This window comes from Ascidiella aspersa, chromosome 7 (assembly GCF_963924565.1).
Source record: "Ascidiella aspersa chromosome 7, kaAscAspe10.2, whole genome shotgun sequence".
Classification (NCBI taxonomy): Eukaryota; Metazoa; Chordata; class Ascidiacea; order Phlebobranchia; family Ascidiidae; genus Ascidiella; species Ascidiella aspersa.
In genome coordinates this window covers 30,465,686-30,482,198 of record NC_139453.1, presented here as the reverse complement: position 1 = coordinate 30,482,198, position 16,513 = coordinate 30,465,686, and the positions used below count along the sequence as shown (strand labels likewise).

The following is a 16,513-nucleotide window of genomic DNA, read 5'->3' as shown; positions in this document are numbered from 1 at the left end:
GGTTCGAACTCACGACCTCGGTCATACCGGGACCGTCGCTTAACCAACTGATCTACATTGGGCTGTGGGAAGAAACGGAGTTAATAGAGGTAAAGTGGGTGGATTGCAAGTTGCAAAGGGTATTTTGTTATAATAATATGCAGATTCCTATTCAGATTATTTTATGATTTATTTCTACAATTTAGATAATATTCCGTTCTTGGATATTACTACGTATCTGTTTTTTTAATGCCGTAGGCATTAATACTATGTTCGCTGTAGATATTGTTGCTTTATAGGTCTTATGGTGTGAAATTTAGCTTTAGATGAAATTGGAAAGCTGAACACTTTTCAGTTTTAAAGTAAACATATCTAGATAAAAACCTGTTCATAAAACTAGATTTCGGTAGGATTGAACCTGCAATCTTGCACTAACAAAAAAGCAAAAAATGCTGTTTATAAAACTTTTCGGTAGTGGGATTCAAACCCACGACCTTCAAACAAACAAAAATCTACATATTTTAAAACTTTCCCGTAGTGCTGGGATTCGAACCCAAGACCTTTAAACTTATGAAATGATCACCTTTGTATGCTTTCTCCCTCTTTTTCTTCTCGGTATCAATGTACCTCTCGGCAGCATCCCTGATCTTGTTCATCCAGGCGGTCCTCTCATTCCCTGTCTCCGCTCGGAGCGTGTACACGTGCTCGATGTGCGAGAGGTGGAAGATCGGATCCTCACCTTGGGGATCGTGGGGAAGACGGGAGATCACCTCGTTGAGGAAGATCGGCTGAGGAGAAGATGTTATGTTTAAGAAGAAGTGTTGTTAGGAAGATTAGCTTTGGATTAAAGTGAATATTATGTTGAGTTATCAGGAAGATCAGATTAGGATGAAGGTGAAGGTTGTGAAGATGTTTTGGGTTATTACGAGATTATATATGGGTTGGGTTATTACACTGAAAGCCATCGCAGACTCACCGAATCTGTCGATCAATAATGCAAGTGGGGCAGGCTGAAAAAATAACCAGCCAGTAGTGAGGTTCGAACTCACGATGTCCGGTCATATCGGGACCTTTGCTCTACAAACTGAGCTATGCAGGCTCAAGTATTTTTTTTATAAAATTGAGATATTTATCCAAATTTTGCAAATAAAACAATTTGCTTGCTACATAATTCGTTTTTCTTATTTTTAAGTTCAGTTATTGCTCATTATCCGACTAATTTGCCAATTTTAATAGTTAAACGTTTAATTTTTATGACAAGGACTTAACTTGATCAATTTAAAACTTAACTGGGACATGACTTTGTTCAAAAAGACTTAACTTGTACTTAAATTCTTTCAAAATGACTTGTCTGGGACTTGGGTCATTTCAAAATGACTTGTCTGTGACTTGGGTCATTTCAAAATGACTTGTCTGGGACTTGGGTCATTTCAAAATGACTTGTCTGTGACTTGGGTCATTTCAAAATGACTTGTCTGGGACTTGGGTCATTTCAAAATGACTTGTCTGGGACTTGAGTCATTTCAAAATGACTTGTTTACAACACTTGTACATGACACCAGTGTCACCACCATCTACTTATTCACCTGTTTGTACATTCTGAACATCGGATTGCTCTTTGAGGAGAAGAGGAGGTCGTTGACTGGGGGAGGGATCGGTTTGGTTGGGATTGTGAGGAGGAGGAAGTCGTTGAAGAGGAATCCGACCAACTCCTTGTTGGACTTGTGCTTGTAGAGGGTTCCACAGTAGAGGTACTTGCGCTGGTCCAGGCAGTTCGTCTTCGAGTTGAACACAAGTTTCTGAAAAAGAGCGAAGTTTAATAAACTTAAGAGTGTCAGACCTATTTTGGGTATCCTAAAATAGTTTTTTCTTCAAAACAAATTCTGCAAAAAAAAGCATGGTTAGAGTAATTTGGTTTTGGATTTTGGTTTCAGTAATTAAGTTATCAGAAATATACACCAGTTTCAGCAAAAGAACGAAATCAGATTGTCCCACCTATTTTGCTGAATATTATCCAAAATAGAACCCTATTTAAAACAAATATGCAAAAAGATGGGTTCGGCCAATTTAGGTGTTTTTTTCTTAAAAATAGCTTAGTTGAAAAAAATGGGACGACCTATGGAATTAATTAAGATCTTTTAATAGTTAAATGATATTTTTAGCAAATTCTTCGAAAGAAAGTAAGTAGAGTAAACTAAGGTGAAAAGGTTTACCTATATACCTAGCAAGAATATACAGCTAGACACAACAAAAGACCACGAACGGACTTACATCGTTGAGTCCATCCAGTTGTACATGTGTCTGAAGCCACTCGAGTCGATCTGAGTTCTCCTTTTCCCTCACTCCCTCGTTCACCTGCGAGCAAATCTCCTCCGCCTCCTCGAGCGCAGAAGTGAGGTTGTGGTGGTCGCGGTGCTCGGGACTAGTCGACTCCAGGATCTGACACAAAAAGGACGTTAAAGACACGACTGCTAATGGACTTAGATATGAAAAGAATGTGATTATATTCAGAAGTGAGGTTGTGGTGGTCGCGGTGGTTCACTTCAAAACAAAGATACGACTGCTAATGGACTCGAATAAGAAAATGAGTAAAATATAGAAACATAAGGATCAAAATACGAGCGCGATAGATTTTGGACAGGACTGCTAAAAATGCGATTTCATACGCTCTTGGATTGACACGACCGCCAATGGACTTGAATATAAAAAAATAGGAATACACACGTTGTTAGATTGACACGACTGCTAATGGACTTGGAATTAAAAAAAAAATTACATACAATCGGAATTAGAATTCAATATGAAGTACATTAAATAGTGGACATGAATGCCAGTGGACTTAAATATAAAAAATATGATTCCTCGCGGTCTGGCTTCACACGACTGCTAAGTGACTTGAATGTAATAATGCGATTTCATTTGTTCTTAGATCGACTCGATTGCAGTTGTGCTTTGGTATGAAGGGCATTGAAGAGTGGACACGACTACTAAAGGACACAAATATACAAATGGAAGTATGTAAGCAATAGTAGCTGGGGCCCTTGATGACACACGACCAAGCATGAGCATAGATAAAAAATAAAACGACACAACAGTAACAGTAGCCACAAAGCTCCCCTTCTTAATCCAATATAGAGGTTAAAAATACATTTCTTTCTATTTGATAACTATTCATGTGACAGTAGAGCCAAGGCGATTAAAACACAGCAGTTATCCACATAACTCACCTTCTTAATAAGGAGAGGGTACTTTGTGACCCGCTGCATCGGTTTTACAAGGTAACTGCTTACTGGAAGCCCTTTCCATAGATCGCCGCTCTCGCATTTCTAAACAAACATCAGTAAGAAGTAGATAAAGTGTTGGATCATAATTTCGGGAAACATTAAGCTCCTGACCAGTTTACAAAAATCACTTGAAATTTATGCTTATGACGCCATTTTAAATATTTGAATAAAATATTCATTATTTGGCAACATTTATATTTCTTTAACACAACGAGGGCGTACTTGAACTAAATAATAAAAATTAGAAATAAGAAATCAACAAGTCCATGAAATCCACTGCACACCAAACTGTTAACGTTCCTGTATATTCCTACAAATAACAAGATTACGAGATAAAAAACAGCAAACTCCGTGCAGAATTACCTTGACAAGAGCTTTAAAGTCGGGGTTGGAATCCAGTTTTTCCTGCAGAAGCGTCGAAGCGTTGAGTTGGCAGCTGCAGAACCTTATGTAAGGGTGGAAGTGCGGGATTTGCTCGCACAAGATGTCACCAATCAATATAGTCGGGTCGTTGTCACCGCACATCTTGTAACGAACACGTAATGCTCTGGGGAATAACGTTGGCAGTTGAGCATAAACATAAAATTGTACTTTTTTCCAACATAAAATAGCAGTTTTTCACAACAAAAAATTGCACATTTTTATGTGTTTGAGAACATCAAGCAAACATCTACTTGCTAAATTTGAGAGAAATAAAAAAATGCACACACGATTTATATTTATAAATGAATCAGGTGGCACTATATAAAGGCAAATTGTATTGGTTTGTCTTCATATAGTTGTCTTTATATAGTGCCACCTGATTCCAATTAGAAAAATATGGCCATATACAAAGATGTGTATTACGTAGGGATAGAGCATGGGCTAGACATGGCCGTTTGGGCGCCGCTGTTTTGACAAATTTAATCAATTTTAAATTTCCAGGCAAATAGAGGTTTGTCTCAATGAAAACAACTTAGTATTACTTACTTTACAAGTTTTGCGCTGGTCATGATAAGTTCGTTGAGGTTTACGAACAAACTGTTGACTTCTTGCTCAGTGAGGATGTTCGCTTTCTTCAGAGGTTGCTGGAATGCTTCGTCTGCAAGTTGAAGATCCTGGAGATCAAAAAGTCGTCTCATATAAAGTGTACAAAATATAATGGATCGGAGCCGATACTTAATGCAGTGGTCTTACATATAGTCGCTACTTATTTTTTATTTGAATGCTTTATATTGTTTTTTTTCGTGAAAAATGTACTTTTGGATTAATTGCGCCATGTACTTGTTCTGAAGTCTCATATATGGTTCTCTTTGCAAATTGTTGCCAAGGGTCCTTGTCTTGCAATTGGACCAGCTGATGGTATTTCGTTTCATATCATATCTTATAGAAACGGTGCCAAACTGACAAGGTGTTCTATGTGGCCACAGCAGAACATCTAAACCCGCGTATACGAACGTTTGACCAGAAACTCATAAAAATTTATAATCTTCCAACGAGGCTTTCTGAAGTTGCCTTAAAAAAAAGTAATTTATTATTTAAAGCATTTACCCTTCATCTTTTAAACAAAAAACACTCAAACTCATGTAAATAAATTCGTGTTTTTACTTAAGGTTATACTCTTAATTTACCCAGGGTTTCGCTTTTTTATCTGGTTTAAATAAAAATGTCTATTTCGAATTTCGTATTTTAATTCTAATACCTTTAAGTATGTTTCTTCTGAGTTGATCAACTCCATTACTCTCTGTTGATATTCGGTTTCCTTCGGTGAAGGGATTCGATTCTGGATTACTGGAAGTTCCACTGTGTCCGAATATCAGGGTTAAACAAAGAAAACTGACGGGTTACGCTCATTTCGAACTTATAAGGATTTCTAATATTTCTTAAACTAAACTTGATGATGAATTGCAAATATAAAAAGGTCGAGTAAAACCATGTTGATTAAGACGTTTTGATACGAACTTGTCTCATCATAAGTTAATGTTTTTGTTTTAAACTAAATTAATTCGTAAGACTTGAGTTAAATAAGTTGGGTATAATAACAGGGGCGGCCAAAACGCGTCTCGCGAGCCGCACTCCGCTCTTCACCCAGTTATATGCGGCTCTTACGTTCATGTTGCACTTATGATTTTTTAGAACGTTTTGATTTAATTTGGTTAAGTCATGGATTATTGTCAGACTGTTTTCCCAAGGCCATTATATATATACTATTTTCGTGCGATCGCTTTGTGGGGGTGAATGAAATGGAGTGCTAGGCTATCCATTTCGTACCACGTGTGTAAAGTGTGGCTCTTAGTGGTTAACCAAGTAAAAAAAAAAATGCGACTCTTGGTATCTGATTTGTTGGCCACCCCTGGTATATAACGATAAAGTATAGCCCCAAAGATAACAAAAAATATGTTTCTTAAAAACGACAAAAACTCCGTTGGTTTCTACTGACATACACATGTAGGTGGGCACAACAAAAATATTTTAGATATAAATCTTGACATAAGCTCGCGCAGACATTGGTCTCATACGACTAAAACCCACAGAGTGCAATCATTAGATCTTGGGTCTGGTTAACCAACATTATTTCTCCACAAATCGTCAAAAATATGTCTTCACAAAACTTTCCAACAGGATTATTAAATTTGGCTTTAAAGCAGCGGACAAAATGGAAATGTAAACTTGTTATTATAGTTTGACTTCTTTTTTGTTTTTAGCACAATCAACAACTTACAGAGCAAAGTAACAACAGTTTTGTTCAAGTCTGGTTGTTTATTGCAAGGTATACGCTCACTCGCATGCAACTTCCATCTAACAAGTATAAGCGTGTGGGGGGGCAAACATGGTAGTGACGTCATTAGGGGTCAAACAAGGGAGTAACATCATTTGGGGGGAAACAAGGGTGTGATGTCATTAGGGGGTCAAACATAGGTGTAACGTCATTTTGGGGGAAACAAGGGTGTGACGTCATTAGGGGGAAACACGGGTCTGACGTCATTGGGGGCAAACATGGTTCTGATGTAAATGGGGCATTTTAAGAGATAAAATATGGTAGTGACGTAGGGCAGTGTAATAGCTCCCCGGGTGCTAGATAAGATTCTTGTTAAAAAATAAATTGGTAATTTATTCCAATTTAGGAAGTTGATATCAGATCATGTAATCTAATTTGTTCGGGCTCTTAATCACACGGTTGTATTTCTATATTTAAACCATGTTTTTCCCCTTTGTTCGATATTATATACGCAGCCCTTGAAGCAATGTAACATGCCAATGTTTGTAATAGATGCAAAAACAAGCAATATATGGTTATGTCGCACACTTTAGGGTGAATTATCCGTTACGTCTTGGTAATGGGAGATCAACAAAGTCGAAATCCATTCACCAACATACGATAAATTACACCTAAGAATGTTGCCAGTTGCTTTGGGGATAATTCAATGGCCCAGAAATCACCCATGTCTACAGGGGAATCCCCTAATTGTCCCAAGATCTCTGTTAACACACTCAAAAGTCTTGATTCAAGTAACAAGGCAGGGTTAGTGGTGATATATACAAAGTATAGTAATTGTCGTGCATACAGAAACTTCAAACAATATAGATAGCAACATATCAACTGGCTTCCGACACCCGAATCAAATACTTGAAAGTATCGTTTAACACAACTTAGAAATAGTTTTGTTTTACACCATGTTTGACCGCTACAACTTAATCCGCAAATCTTTGCACCGCTTTTAAACTGAAATCAAGCATTTAAAATAAATACAACCGACATAATACTTTCTCCAACGATTTGGCTAATTACTGAAATAACAGGTAGAAGGGGAGATTTTTTAAATGTCAGCTTAAGCCTATTAAGGTCGAATTAAAATTTAATGGCAATTAAACAAAATTGAATATTTATGTTTTTGCGAAATTGCGAAAAGATGGATTTTTTCTGTCGCTAAATATGTTCAAATATTGCAAAAAATTGCTTCGGGCAAAATAAAGACTTGCCAGCCAATTAATGTGTAAACTTTTTTTTTTAGATTTGGCAGAAAAAAATACTTGCATAAACAAAGCAATGACATTCAATATGGCAAGAAAAAAAGTAGGCCGACATTTTTGTCGTTTTTTCCTTTAAGTTTTGCAAATAAAACCGATAATACGCAAAGTTGCGTTAATCCAGGCGCAAGTACTAAATTTTAACAGATTTTTCGATTTAAAAATACGGTTTTGGTAAAAATTAAAACTAGACAAGCGCACAAACTTAATCCTCCTGCAAAATCTTGTTTCTTTATAGTGGACTTTTAGATAAAAAAGATGATTAATTAGAAAAGTGTAGATCACCGAACTGCTTAGTGTTTTAATTCCGTGTTGTAGCAGTAGTGTGCTAAAAAGAAGGAAATTTCGAAACATGCAAATATTGGGAAATTCGCGATAGATTTCAAAAAAAATTCTACTCGAGTTGTTCAATTCACCAAGTAATTCGCCGTCTCAACAAGAAATAGCCGATTGAAACTTGAATAAACTAGCATAGTTATTTTAGGCAACCCACTTCTGTTATAGCACACCACTGTACAACTACTGCTAATGCATGCTCAACTAATGATGGTGAAAAAAAAATGGTTTTTACGTTAAGTTAGACGCATTTTTTGGAATAAAAATGCTCAAAATCTCTGATGAAATGCGTAACACAGGCTATTTGTCCAGTATGTCCTTGTGTTTTTTTATAATTGAAAAGCGTATTAAAGATATCAGCTAATTATTTTTTCAGGCAGTAAATTAGTTGTAAATGTGTGGACATTTAGTAACAAAAAGCATGCAGTCTTTGAGTTTTTAGTTTGTTAGCTTTTGGTTTTAATCACCTTGAACGGTCGTAAGGCAAACGTAATCGAAATCTAGCATTGACTTGGGATTTTGTCAAAACAAAACAAAATGTGAGCCAATTACTTTACATTTAAGCTCACAGGAACAAAAAGGCCTTAAAACAAAAATTTTAATCTGTCTCAAGACAAAATGGCCTAAGCTGACAATGTGGGCATTATGACGTCACACATAAAGTAGAAAAAGGCAACAATAGGTACACCAGGCTAAATCTTCACGTCTACACAACGATTAGAACAGAAGTGGGTTGCAAAATAACAATGCCGCAAATATGACGTAACAATGTGCGCCTGTGACGTGACAAGCAGCTGTTTTCGTTCAAATTTGCAACAGTTTCAAAGAGTTTTTCTTGCAGAAGCAGCGGAATTAGCTTGAGGTCTTGAAACATTCTGCGTTGGCAAAATAAAAATAAATTTTAGCAAGAAATGTTTTTTAGAGATCTAACGTTTTTAGTTTTGTGGGAAAGTTAGCAACACGTGGCTAACAAATCGACTCTATTGTACAAAATAGGTGTTAACTGACACTATCCATAAAAGTATGATCTTTGGGGTATTTTCGCGGTCCTGGTTAATAGCGAGTGAAATGTCTGGTTAATTTCGCATCCCTATCAACTTCCATAAAAAATTGTTGTCACTCAAACAGAAATTAAAACTTTATATGACCGATACTTTAGATTTTATTCCAATAACTGATAAAGGACTACCTAAAGCACACCCGATTTGAAGAGAAAATTCGTAAAAATTAAAACCAGCAAAAGGCAATGTGTTTCATGTTCCAAGGCCAACTCTGCATTACAGTTGTTAAGCTTATATTTCTTAAGTTAGTAAATCATGGCTGAAATGCTTATGTCCCTTTAGTCTCGGATCGCTACCAAACTACTAAAAATGGATACGAGTATCAATACTATAACTGTAATCGTTTTTTATGCATAATATTATCGCAAATTGCTTTGGTAAAAAGACTAAATTTCCGGAATATTATCCACTTCTGACAATTTGTAATTCTTTTATTCAAAACACTTTTCCCTTAGAAAAATTAATTCCAGTAGAAATTGCCGCTCTAAGAAATATTTGACAACAAAGGGGATTCATAAAACTTACATTTGTGCTTTATCAAAACGCAAAACATGGATTTTTAGTAGAAATTAACATCCCAACTAGCCGTAGCTTTTTCATTAAAGAATTCAAAACACAAAACTAAATTACTATAGGTCGATTTATTTTATTAGAAGAATGCAAAACATTTAAATGTTTCCCATTACTTCTATTTTGACTCCCATTTAAAAAAGAAAAGTGATTTTCAGCAATTATCTTACCTGCACTCAATTAGGAATTTAAAACACTCTCATTTATTCGTTAATCAACAAATAAAACTAGATTTTCATCCGAAATTTTCAATCTTTCGCAATTTCAAATTACAAGTAAAAAACTGGCACTTTTTTGCAATCCGGTTGGCTTAACAAATTAATCACAAGTTATTATCCGCGTAGCAGTGTTGTAAACAAGTCATTCCAAAATGACTTTAGTCCCAGTCAAGTCAATTGTAAAAAAAACGTCCATGTCAAGACATTATAAAGCAAGTCAAGCCCTTGTCATGAAAACTTAACGTTAAATTATTAAAATAACCCAATTTTATAAAACTAAAATGCATCAACGAGTTACGCTTTCCTCAAAAGTACATTCATAGAACCGGAACCACTTACATTTACTGGTTTCTTGGACGTAGTTTGAAGGGAAGAGTCCCGAGCCCGACCCATGCTCCAGCGTTCCTTTCCACCAATCAGGATCCGACTTGTCATCGACCATTATGACGTCACCACGCTTGAAGGACATCTCGTCAGAGTTCTGGGCGCTGTAGTCGTACATCGCCATCACCTTCACGGATGGAGGGGCAACAGGCTTGGGGGTGGGGGCCTACGGGGGTATAAGGGGTAAATGGGTGAAATTTGAGCCATGGCCGAAATATATTTCTTACAATTTTACCTAAATGAAAATTATTAGCGATTTGCTCAAATTTGATGGGGTTTAATGTAAGTTTGACTCACCGAGACCAAATAAACAGGTAACACTTCTACATTGGCTGTGAGTGCAGAACTTATAATGGAAAAATAAAACAGTTAAAAGCACACTTTTTCAAGCCAGGCTGTTAATATTATGTCTTTGAAAGTCCTTCTATTCGACAAAAATGAGCTGCACACATAATTCGAGCGGCCTGGCTCGCTGCTTTGAAATATTCTTGATACAAGTTTTCTTGTAACTACGGTAGGGATCTGCTTTTTGGAAGAACGCCATAACACTATTTGTTGAAACGCATTTATGAAATAAATAAAGATTATTTCTGACACACATTTAAAACTTTTCCGTTTTTTTTACGCAATATTTATTGGTGATTTAAATCGTTTAGTGATTCATTGTCATTCCGTTTTAAACTGAAACAACAACTAAATAAGCTAAATCAGATAATTACACATAGTAATATTATTCCTACAAAAATTTAGTTTTTAGTCCACGCAATAAATTTAAAGCTCAGTATTTTCTTCAGAAAATAGCACAAAACTTTGAAGGCCAACCTTGTACTATGAAGAATCTTACACTTTCTTTTCCACTTCTATTTTGAATGATTAAAACAAAACTCATTATTTGGCTTTACATACAAGTGGCAATAATCTGGTAATGTGCATGAACAATACTTCACTTCTGACCATAATAATTGTAAAATTGTTCATCCGGCAAAGTTTTAATAAAGTGCCAACGTTTTGACCATCTATTCGGGCAATCTTCTTCAGGGCAATGCAATTGCAACTATAGACGAAATGGAATAAATATATAAATACCAGAAAAAGAACAAAGGGAAAAAACGTAATATAATACAAAATAAAATAAGAAATGTACGGGAAGAACAATTTTACAAACGAAACAATGCCCTGTAACTTTTCAGCAGCAACAGCATATTTACTAACCTTGACTTTAGCGGGTTCGCTCGAAGCAGCTTTGTCACTTGAGCCTGCTGACGTCATCACTTTGACGTAGTTGGCGGGGAACCACCCGATTTGTTTCTTCTTGCCACGAGCCTAATTAAAATATTGTGACTAAAGCGATGCGCTTGAACTTCAAACATGGATGACGTGCACATGAAGAGAGCGGGAAGAAAAAGGCAATTTATCCGGGTCGGTGCAGTCATTATTTGTGCGCCGGAAAATAAAGAGTAACAATATAAACAGCGTTTATTTGCTTTTGTTGCAAAAAAATCTTGCAATACACCCCTGTGTAATGTGGTGTCTGCTGTTGTACAAATAAAAACATAAAATAGGCAAATTTTTTATTGTTTTTTGAATAAAAACGGACATCTATTTCTTTGAAGGTCCAATTTAACCTTGCATGGCCATTGGCCATGTTATATATTGCAATACCAAATTAATATCGGAATTTCAACCTTTAATTATGATCCAAAGCAGCGATTTTTAAGGTAAATTTGTAAATAGTGGGTTGGCAACTGAAAATAACTTAACTACTTAGCGCTAAAACAAATTTTGGCCTAATAACCTAAAATTACCTTCAAACATTTCAATTTAATGTATTTCGCTTGTTTGAGCGTAATTTAGTATCGAATAAAACTTTTCGGCCAATATACCGGCAACAAAGTATCAACAAGTATACAACATCAAGTATCGCTAATATTCACCTGCAGTTCGCCTTCCCACCACCCGCTATCGTTCTTCTTCCTCACAGACACAAGTTGTCCAACCTGAAGTGAGAGTTGCTCTGTACCAGTGGCTTTATAACTGGCGATCACTGTAGCTACCTCCGCCTTAGATACAGCACTTGTGGCTGGGGTAGGGACAGTCTGCAATATAAGGGTGTGGTATGAGCTGTTATAAAACTCTGCACATGAAACTACAAAGCTAGTGATAATTTACAACACAAGCTTATTATAATGTTCAGTGGGGGTACTTCTAGCTTAGCTAACATCAAGTTGGTTAAGTAAAGATCCAGTGGCCCACTTTTGCGTGAAAGCTTCACAAAATAAAACTTAAAAAAAACGCAAAAAGACTTCTTCTTTTACACTTCCCCTTATCCCCCCAAAAAAATTTACTCAAAGTAAAAATTAAAAAAAAAGAATTAAAACTTTTTTAAATTGATAGTTAATTTAAACATTGCATCCCTATTTAACTCTCATCCTACTGTATTCCCTAAACACGAAATTTACAAACCCAACTATAATCTCCTTCCTTACCACTTGTTGCATGGCAACGTAGTTTGCGGGAAATATGCCGGTGTTTCCCCTCAGCGTTCCGGTCCACCACTCCCCGTCCATGTTTGTCACCATTATGACGTCACCAACATCAAACGAGAGGTCGCCGCTCTCGGAGCCGACGAAGGAGTAAGTGGCGACGTAATCTGGCAAGCAAGTGTTGAAAGAATTGGTTCAAACGGAGTTTCTAATGCTTAAGGTACTAATCCTAATCCCCTATTTGCGGATCCTGTTAAACCCAGACATATTTACTTATGAAAATAAAGTAAGCTGAAATGCTGTCAAACGCAATTCCATCCTATTCTTTTACACAACCAATCAAAATGTATTTTATTTTTAGTCAATGCATGTCAAAATTTCCTATCGATAATCACATAATAATACAGTTTGGCACAAAATTTTAAATCTGGTCCACGATGGCCAGGCCTTCCCACAACAAGGGTGTCAGAAGATATTTTAGATTCTTTAAGATTCTAATTTTTGCTCTATTGATGAGCTTATTAAAACAATTGTTCGTAATTTAAGAAATACTTTTTGGATTCACTTAAATGCAGATTTGGGAATTATATTTGTGGATATGTCCTAGATTTATGACTAAGATAATCCCTTAAGTCGTTGGTTTTAATCGCTCTCGACTTTCTTTATTCCAAATAAATATAACTTGAAATTTAGTGATTTAAGTTTCGACAAAATCGGTTTGATTTCGGCTTTAATTTTATCATGCTTAAAAAGTAAGTTTCTATACATCAGGGTTTTAAAAAAACAAAAAACGAAAGAAATGTTTAGTTTAAAAATCAGTCCTATAAAAAGCCAAACAAATTTCAAAGAGGCGTTGGTCTTAAAGCCTTGCCCCAATTCGATTTGCCTTCGGTGTTTGTTTAGCGTGTTTAAAATGTAAATTTCTCTACACCAGGATGTATATTGTCAAACAGAGAACTGTTTGGTTTATCGAAAAACGGCAAAATTAGTAGGACAAACTAATTTCGAATAGCGCGTACTTTTCTTGTTGTCAGCTCCGCTAGGGGGCGCTGGTGCTTTGCGCTTAAGTAAGGGTGAACTCTTGGGTGAGATGGGGCGGGTTGAGTTGACTGGGGTCGTCGAACTTGTCTCCTTCACGTAAGACTTCGGGAACCAACCAGACTGTTGGGGAAAAAGGGTAAAAATATATCTTCACGTTTCGGTTTACTACTTAAAATAATTCGTTTTTTAGTATTTTTAGATCGTTTTACATGTTATAGTTTTTGACCGGTAACTGGCAAGGGTAATCAAATCAGTTTACAGTATGCCAGCCAAGACAATACGAGGTTTGTTAGAACCAGCCAATTTTCTATTAGGTCAATCAAGGTTATTTTTAAGCGAGTTAAGGTCAGGCAAAAGGAAAACCAATGTTATAATGGTCAATGAGGATAAGTCACGGATAACTCAAATTCACCAAAGTTGATTTGCAGTCAGAAAAGACAAATAAGAGTTACTCAACGTAATTTAAGTCGTTTAAGGTCATTTTAATTCATTCAAGGTCAATTGAATTCAGACAAGGCCATTTAATGTCGGACAAAGTTACATCATATCAGTCAAGGTCACATTCATTTAGTCAAGGTCACATTAAATCCGTTTTAAGTCAGTTAAGGTCACGTTAAATCAGTCAAGGTCACATTAAGTCAGTCAAGGTCATATAAAGTGAGCCAAGGTCATATAAAGTGAGCCAAGGTCATATAAAATGAGTCAAGGTCACATAAAGTGAGTCAAGGTCACCTTTCCCTTGCAGTAGCCGAACCACCACATGTCTTGCTTCTCCGACACAGCGATGATGTCATCTTTGTCGAAGGTCAGGTGGTTCTCCTTCTTGGCTGTCCAGGGGTAAATTGCGCGGAACCTTTGGCCAATTTCAGGCGCCTGGGAAGGGTACAGGGGGTTAAATAGGGGTTAACAGGGGTCCTAGGGGATTTACCTGGTCAGAGTAACTGAAGTTATAGTGATAGGCGTGATTTGTTGCCGTTTTAATATGTTTTACTATGTACAAGACTGTAGTAATATGTTTTGATTGTCAGGATTGATTCTTTAGTATTTTTTTAATGTGAAATGACAGAACATGGAAATGGATTCAAAGGGTTGTTGTCCTGTAAGAATTGCAATTAATTTATCATAAAACAACACAAAAAGGGCGTACTAGCGTGTATTAAATGTGACCAAATTGTAGCAAGTATAAACATAGAACCGTAATAAAGAAAAGTGACGTCTGACTGGAGCATAATGGCTGGAGGTTGTAGTTAAACGTAATAAGAATACCAAAGCCCATACACAAGTAATTTGCATTTTGAACGTTAATGAATACCTCTTAATTTTTTATTATGTTATTACTAACAAAGAAAAAGTATCGTTAAAGTTTGTCGGGCGAAAATAAATCATTGACAAGTGGTAAGAGTTGTAAACCTGTTTAAATACTAAAATCGCAACACTGAAGGTCTTTCACACAAGGGTTGTTGCGCCATTAGCAAGTAGGTTTGTGTACACAGAAAGCTAGTCTAGGGTTGTACAACACAGATTAATGGGAACCTTAGAACAACAAGGAAGGGTTTATGAGACCGAAACTCAAGTATTGCAACCATTTTATTAGACATCTTTTTGAGCCAATTTTCAAACCGCTAAGTTTAAGAAACGTCATGAAAACAGGTAAAATAAGGGGACATTTCTAAAACTGCCAAAAGTTTAAAAAAATCTATATAGGTTAAATATGAATGGAAGCTTGTTTAAGAGACCCTGACAAAAAAACAAACAAGCTACGGACTAATAAACACCAAATTGTGTTTCAAATAAAATTTTTGCTCGAAATTAGCCTTAGTCGTATAGCGGTCTATCTTAATAGTGAAACGTAATTAAGTACAGAGGTTTAGAAAAAGTGACGTTAAGGTAAAAAGCTAAAACTTCAGGACTAAGAGGTTAAAAACCACAGCAAAAAGTCCAGTTTAGCCACAATAGTCAGTCCAGATTGTGTTCATAGTCTATAATCACTATTCAGGATTAAATAGCTTAAATGTACTTAAGAGGCCCACAAGAAATGAACTTGGCATTTTTGAGATAGCCCTGTATAGTGACGAATAGTAACGGATAGTAACGTAAACTCGTATAGCTATTCAAAGCTACTTATATCCTAGTATTCACCTTAATAGTGGAGGCTGTGCTGACAGGAGGCGACAGCGAAGTTGGTTTTCCTGTGGATAGAAACGCAGATGCTTTGCTCGATTGCAGAGCGCCTGAAGTGGTAACGGGAATAGTGGGAGCCGACCTGTGACAAAAACAAACATATTAACAGAATATTTGCTATGAATGAATTGTACTTTTATCACAGGAACGATGTCAGTATAGGCGAAATATATGTTAATTTAAAAAATGACTGATCGTGGTTTCACTCGTTTTTTCAAACGTTAAGTTTTATTGCTTAATAACAGACAGCTGAAGTTAAAGTTTAAAAACTCAAGTCAAACACAGAATGAGACTTTTTTAAGGAATATAACTGTAGTTGACGTTTTTTTTTATTATTATTTCGTAGTCGAATGCGCGTATGTTGGGATAAACAGAAATATATGATCTGCATTTCGTTCATTGTATTTGGCTGGATTGAAGTTTGTGCGAGTTGGGAAAAACTATTCAACCTCGATCACTTATCACGACTGAGAAAAATCGATCGTAATACGATCGTGCTACCTTGAACCACGTAAAACAGAAAAGGCATTTTTCTCTTTTTACTGGTAATAACAAGGCCGCGTGTGCGTTTGAACAGAAATCCTTAAGACAGATTTAATTTAGGTGTGTGGGTTTGCAGGACAGATTTCTTATTCAACTGAGATTTCCTGAGTTGGTTTGTTGGCACTGCGCCAAAAAATCATCACACGTAATTTAATGTAACCTCAAGTAAAACTCATAGTTAAAAACATGAGTAAAAACAGGATCAGACGTTTTGTTTAAAGGAAAATATATTTCGCCAAGTGGCATCATCAGTTCCTTAATTCGAATGAAAAAAACCTGCCGCCGATGGTTTTCGATTCTATAAAGATACACCCTATTGTTAATGTAACCTCGTATAGTTTAGCCCAAACTCAAACTATTGCAACAAGTGAAATAAAACTGCCAAAAAACGTACCACATACAATGTTTCAAAACTAAGATTTTTA

The 16,513-nt window shown here is 36.2% G+C and overlaps 1 protein-coding gene across 1 annotated transcript in view; it reads right to left on the bottom strand.

Annotated features, from left to right (window-relative positions):
* The window catches only part of LOC146138919 (intersectin-1-like), a 66,138-nt gene that overhangs the window by 2,030 nt on the left and 47,595 nt on the right, over nt 1-16,513 (bottom strand). Inside the window, 14 exon segments of the mRNA XM_083394732.1 lie at nt 563-767; nt 1,566-1,778; nt 2,251-2,418; nt 3,207-3,305; nt 3,627-3,810; nt 4,233-4,360; nt 4,945-5,045; nt 9,796-10,006; nt 11,053-11,163; nt 11,775-11,936; nt 12,291-12,490; nt 13,343-13,484; nt 14,097-14,237; nt 15,504-15,627. Coding sequence (XP_083250858.1) covers nt 563-767; nt 1,566-1,778; nt 2,251-2,418; nt 3,207-3,305; nt 3,627-3,810; nt 4,233-4,360; nt 4,945-5,045; nt 9,796-10,006; nt 11,053-11,163; nt 11,775-11,936; nt 12,291-12,490; nt 13,343-13,484; nt 14,097-14,237; nt 15,504-15,627 — 2,189 coding nt within the window.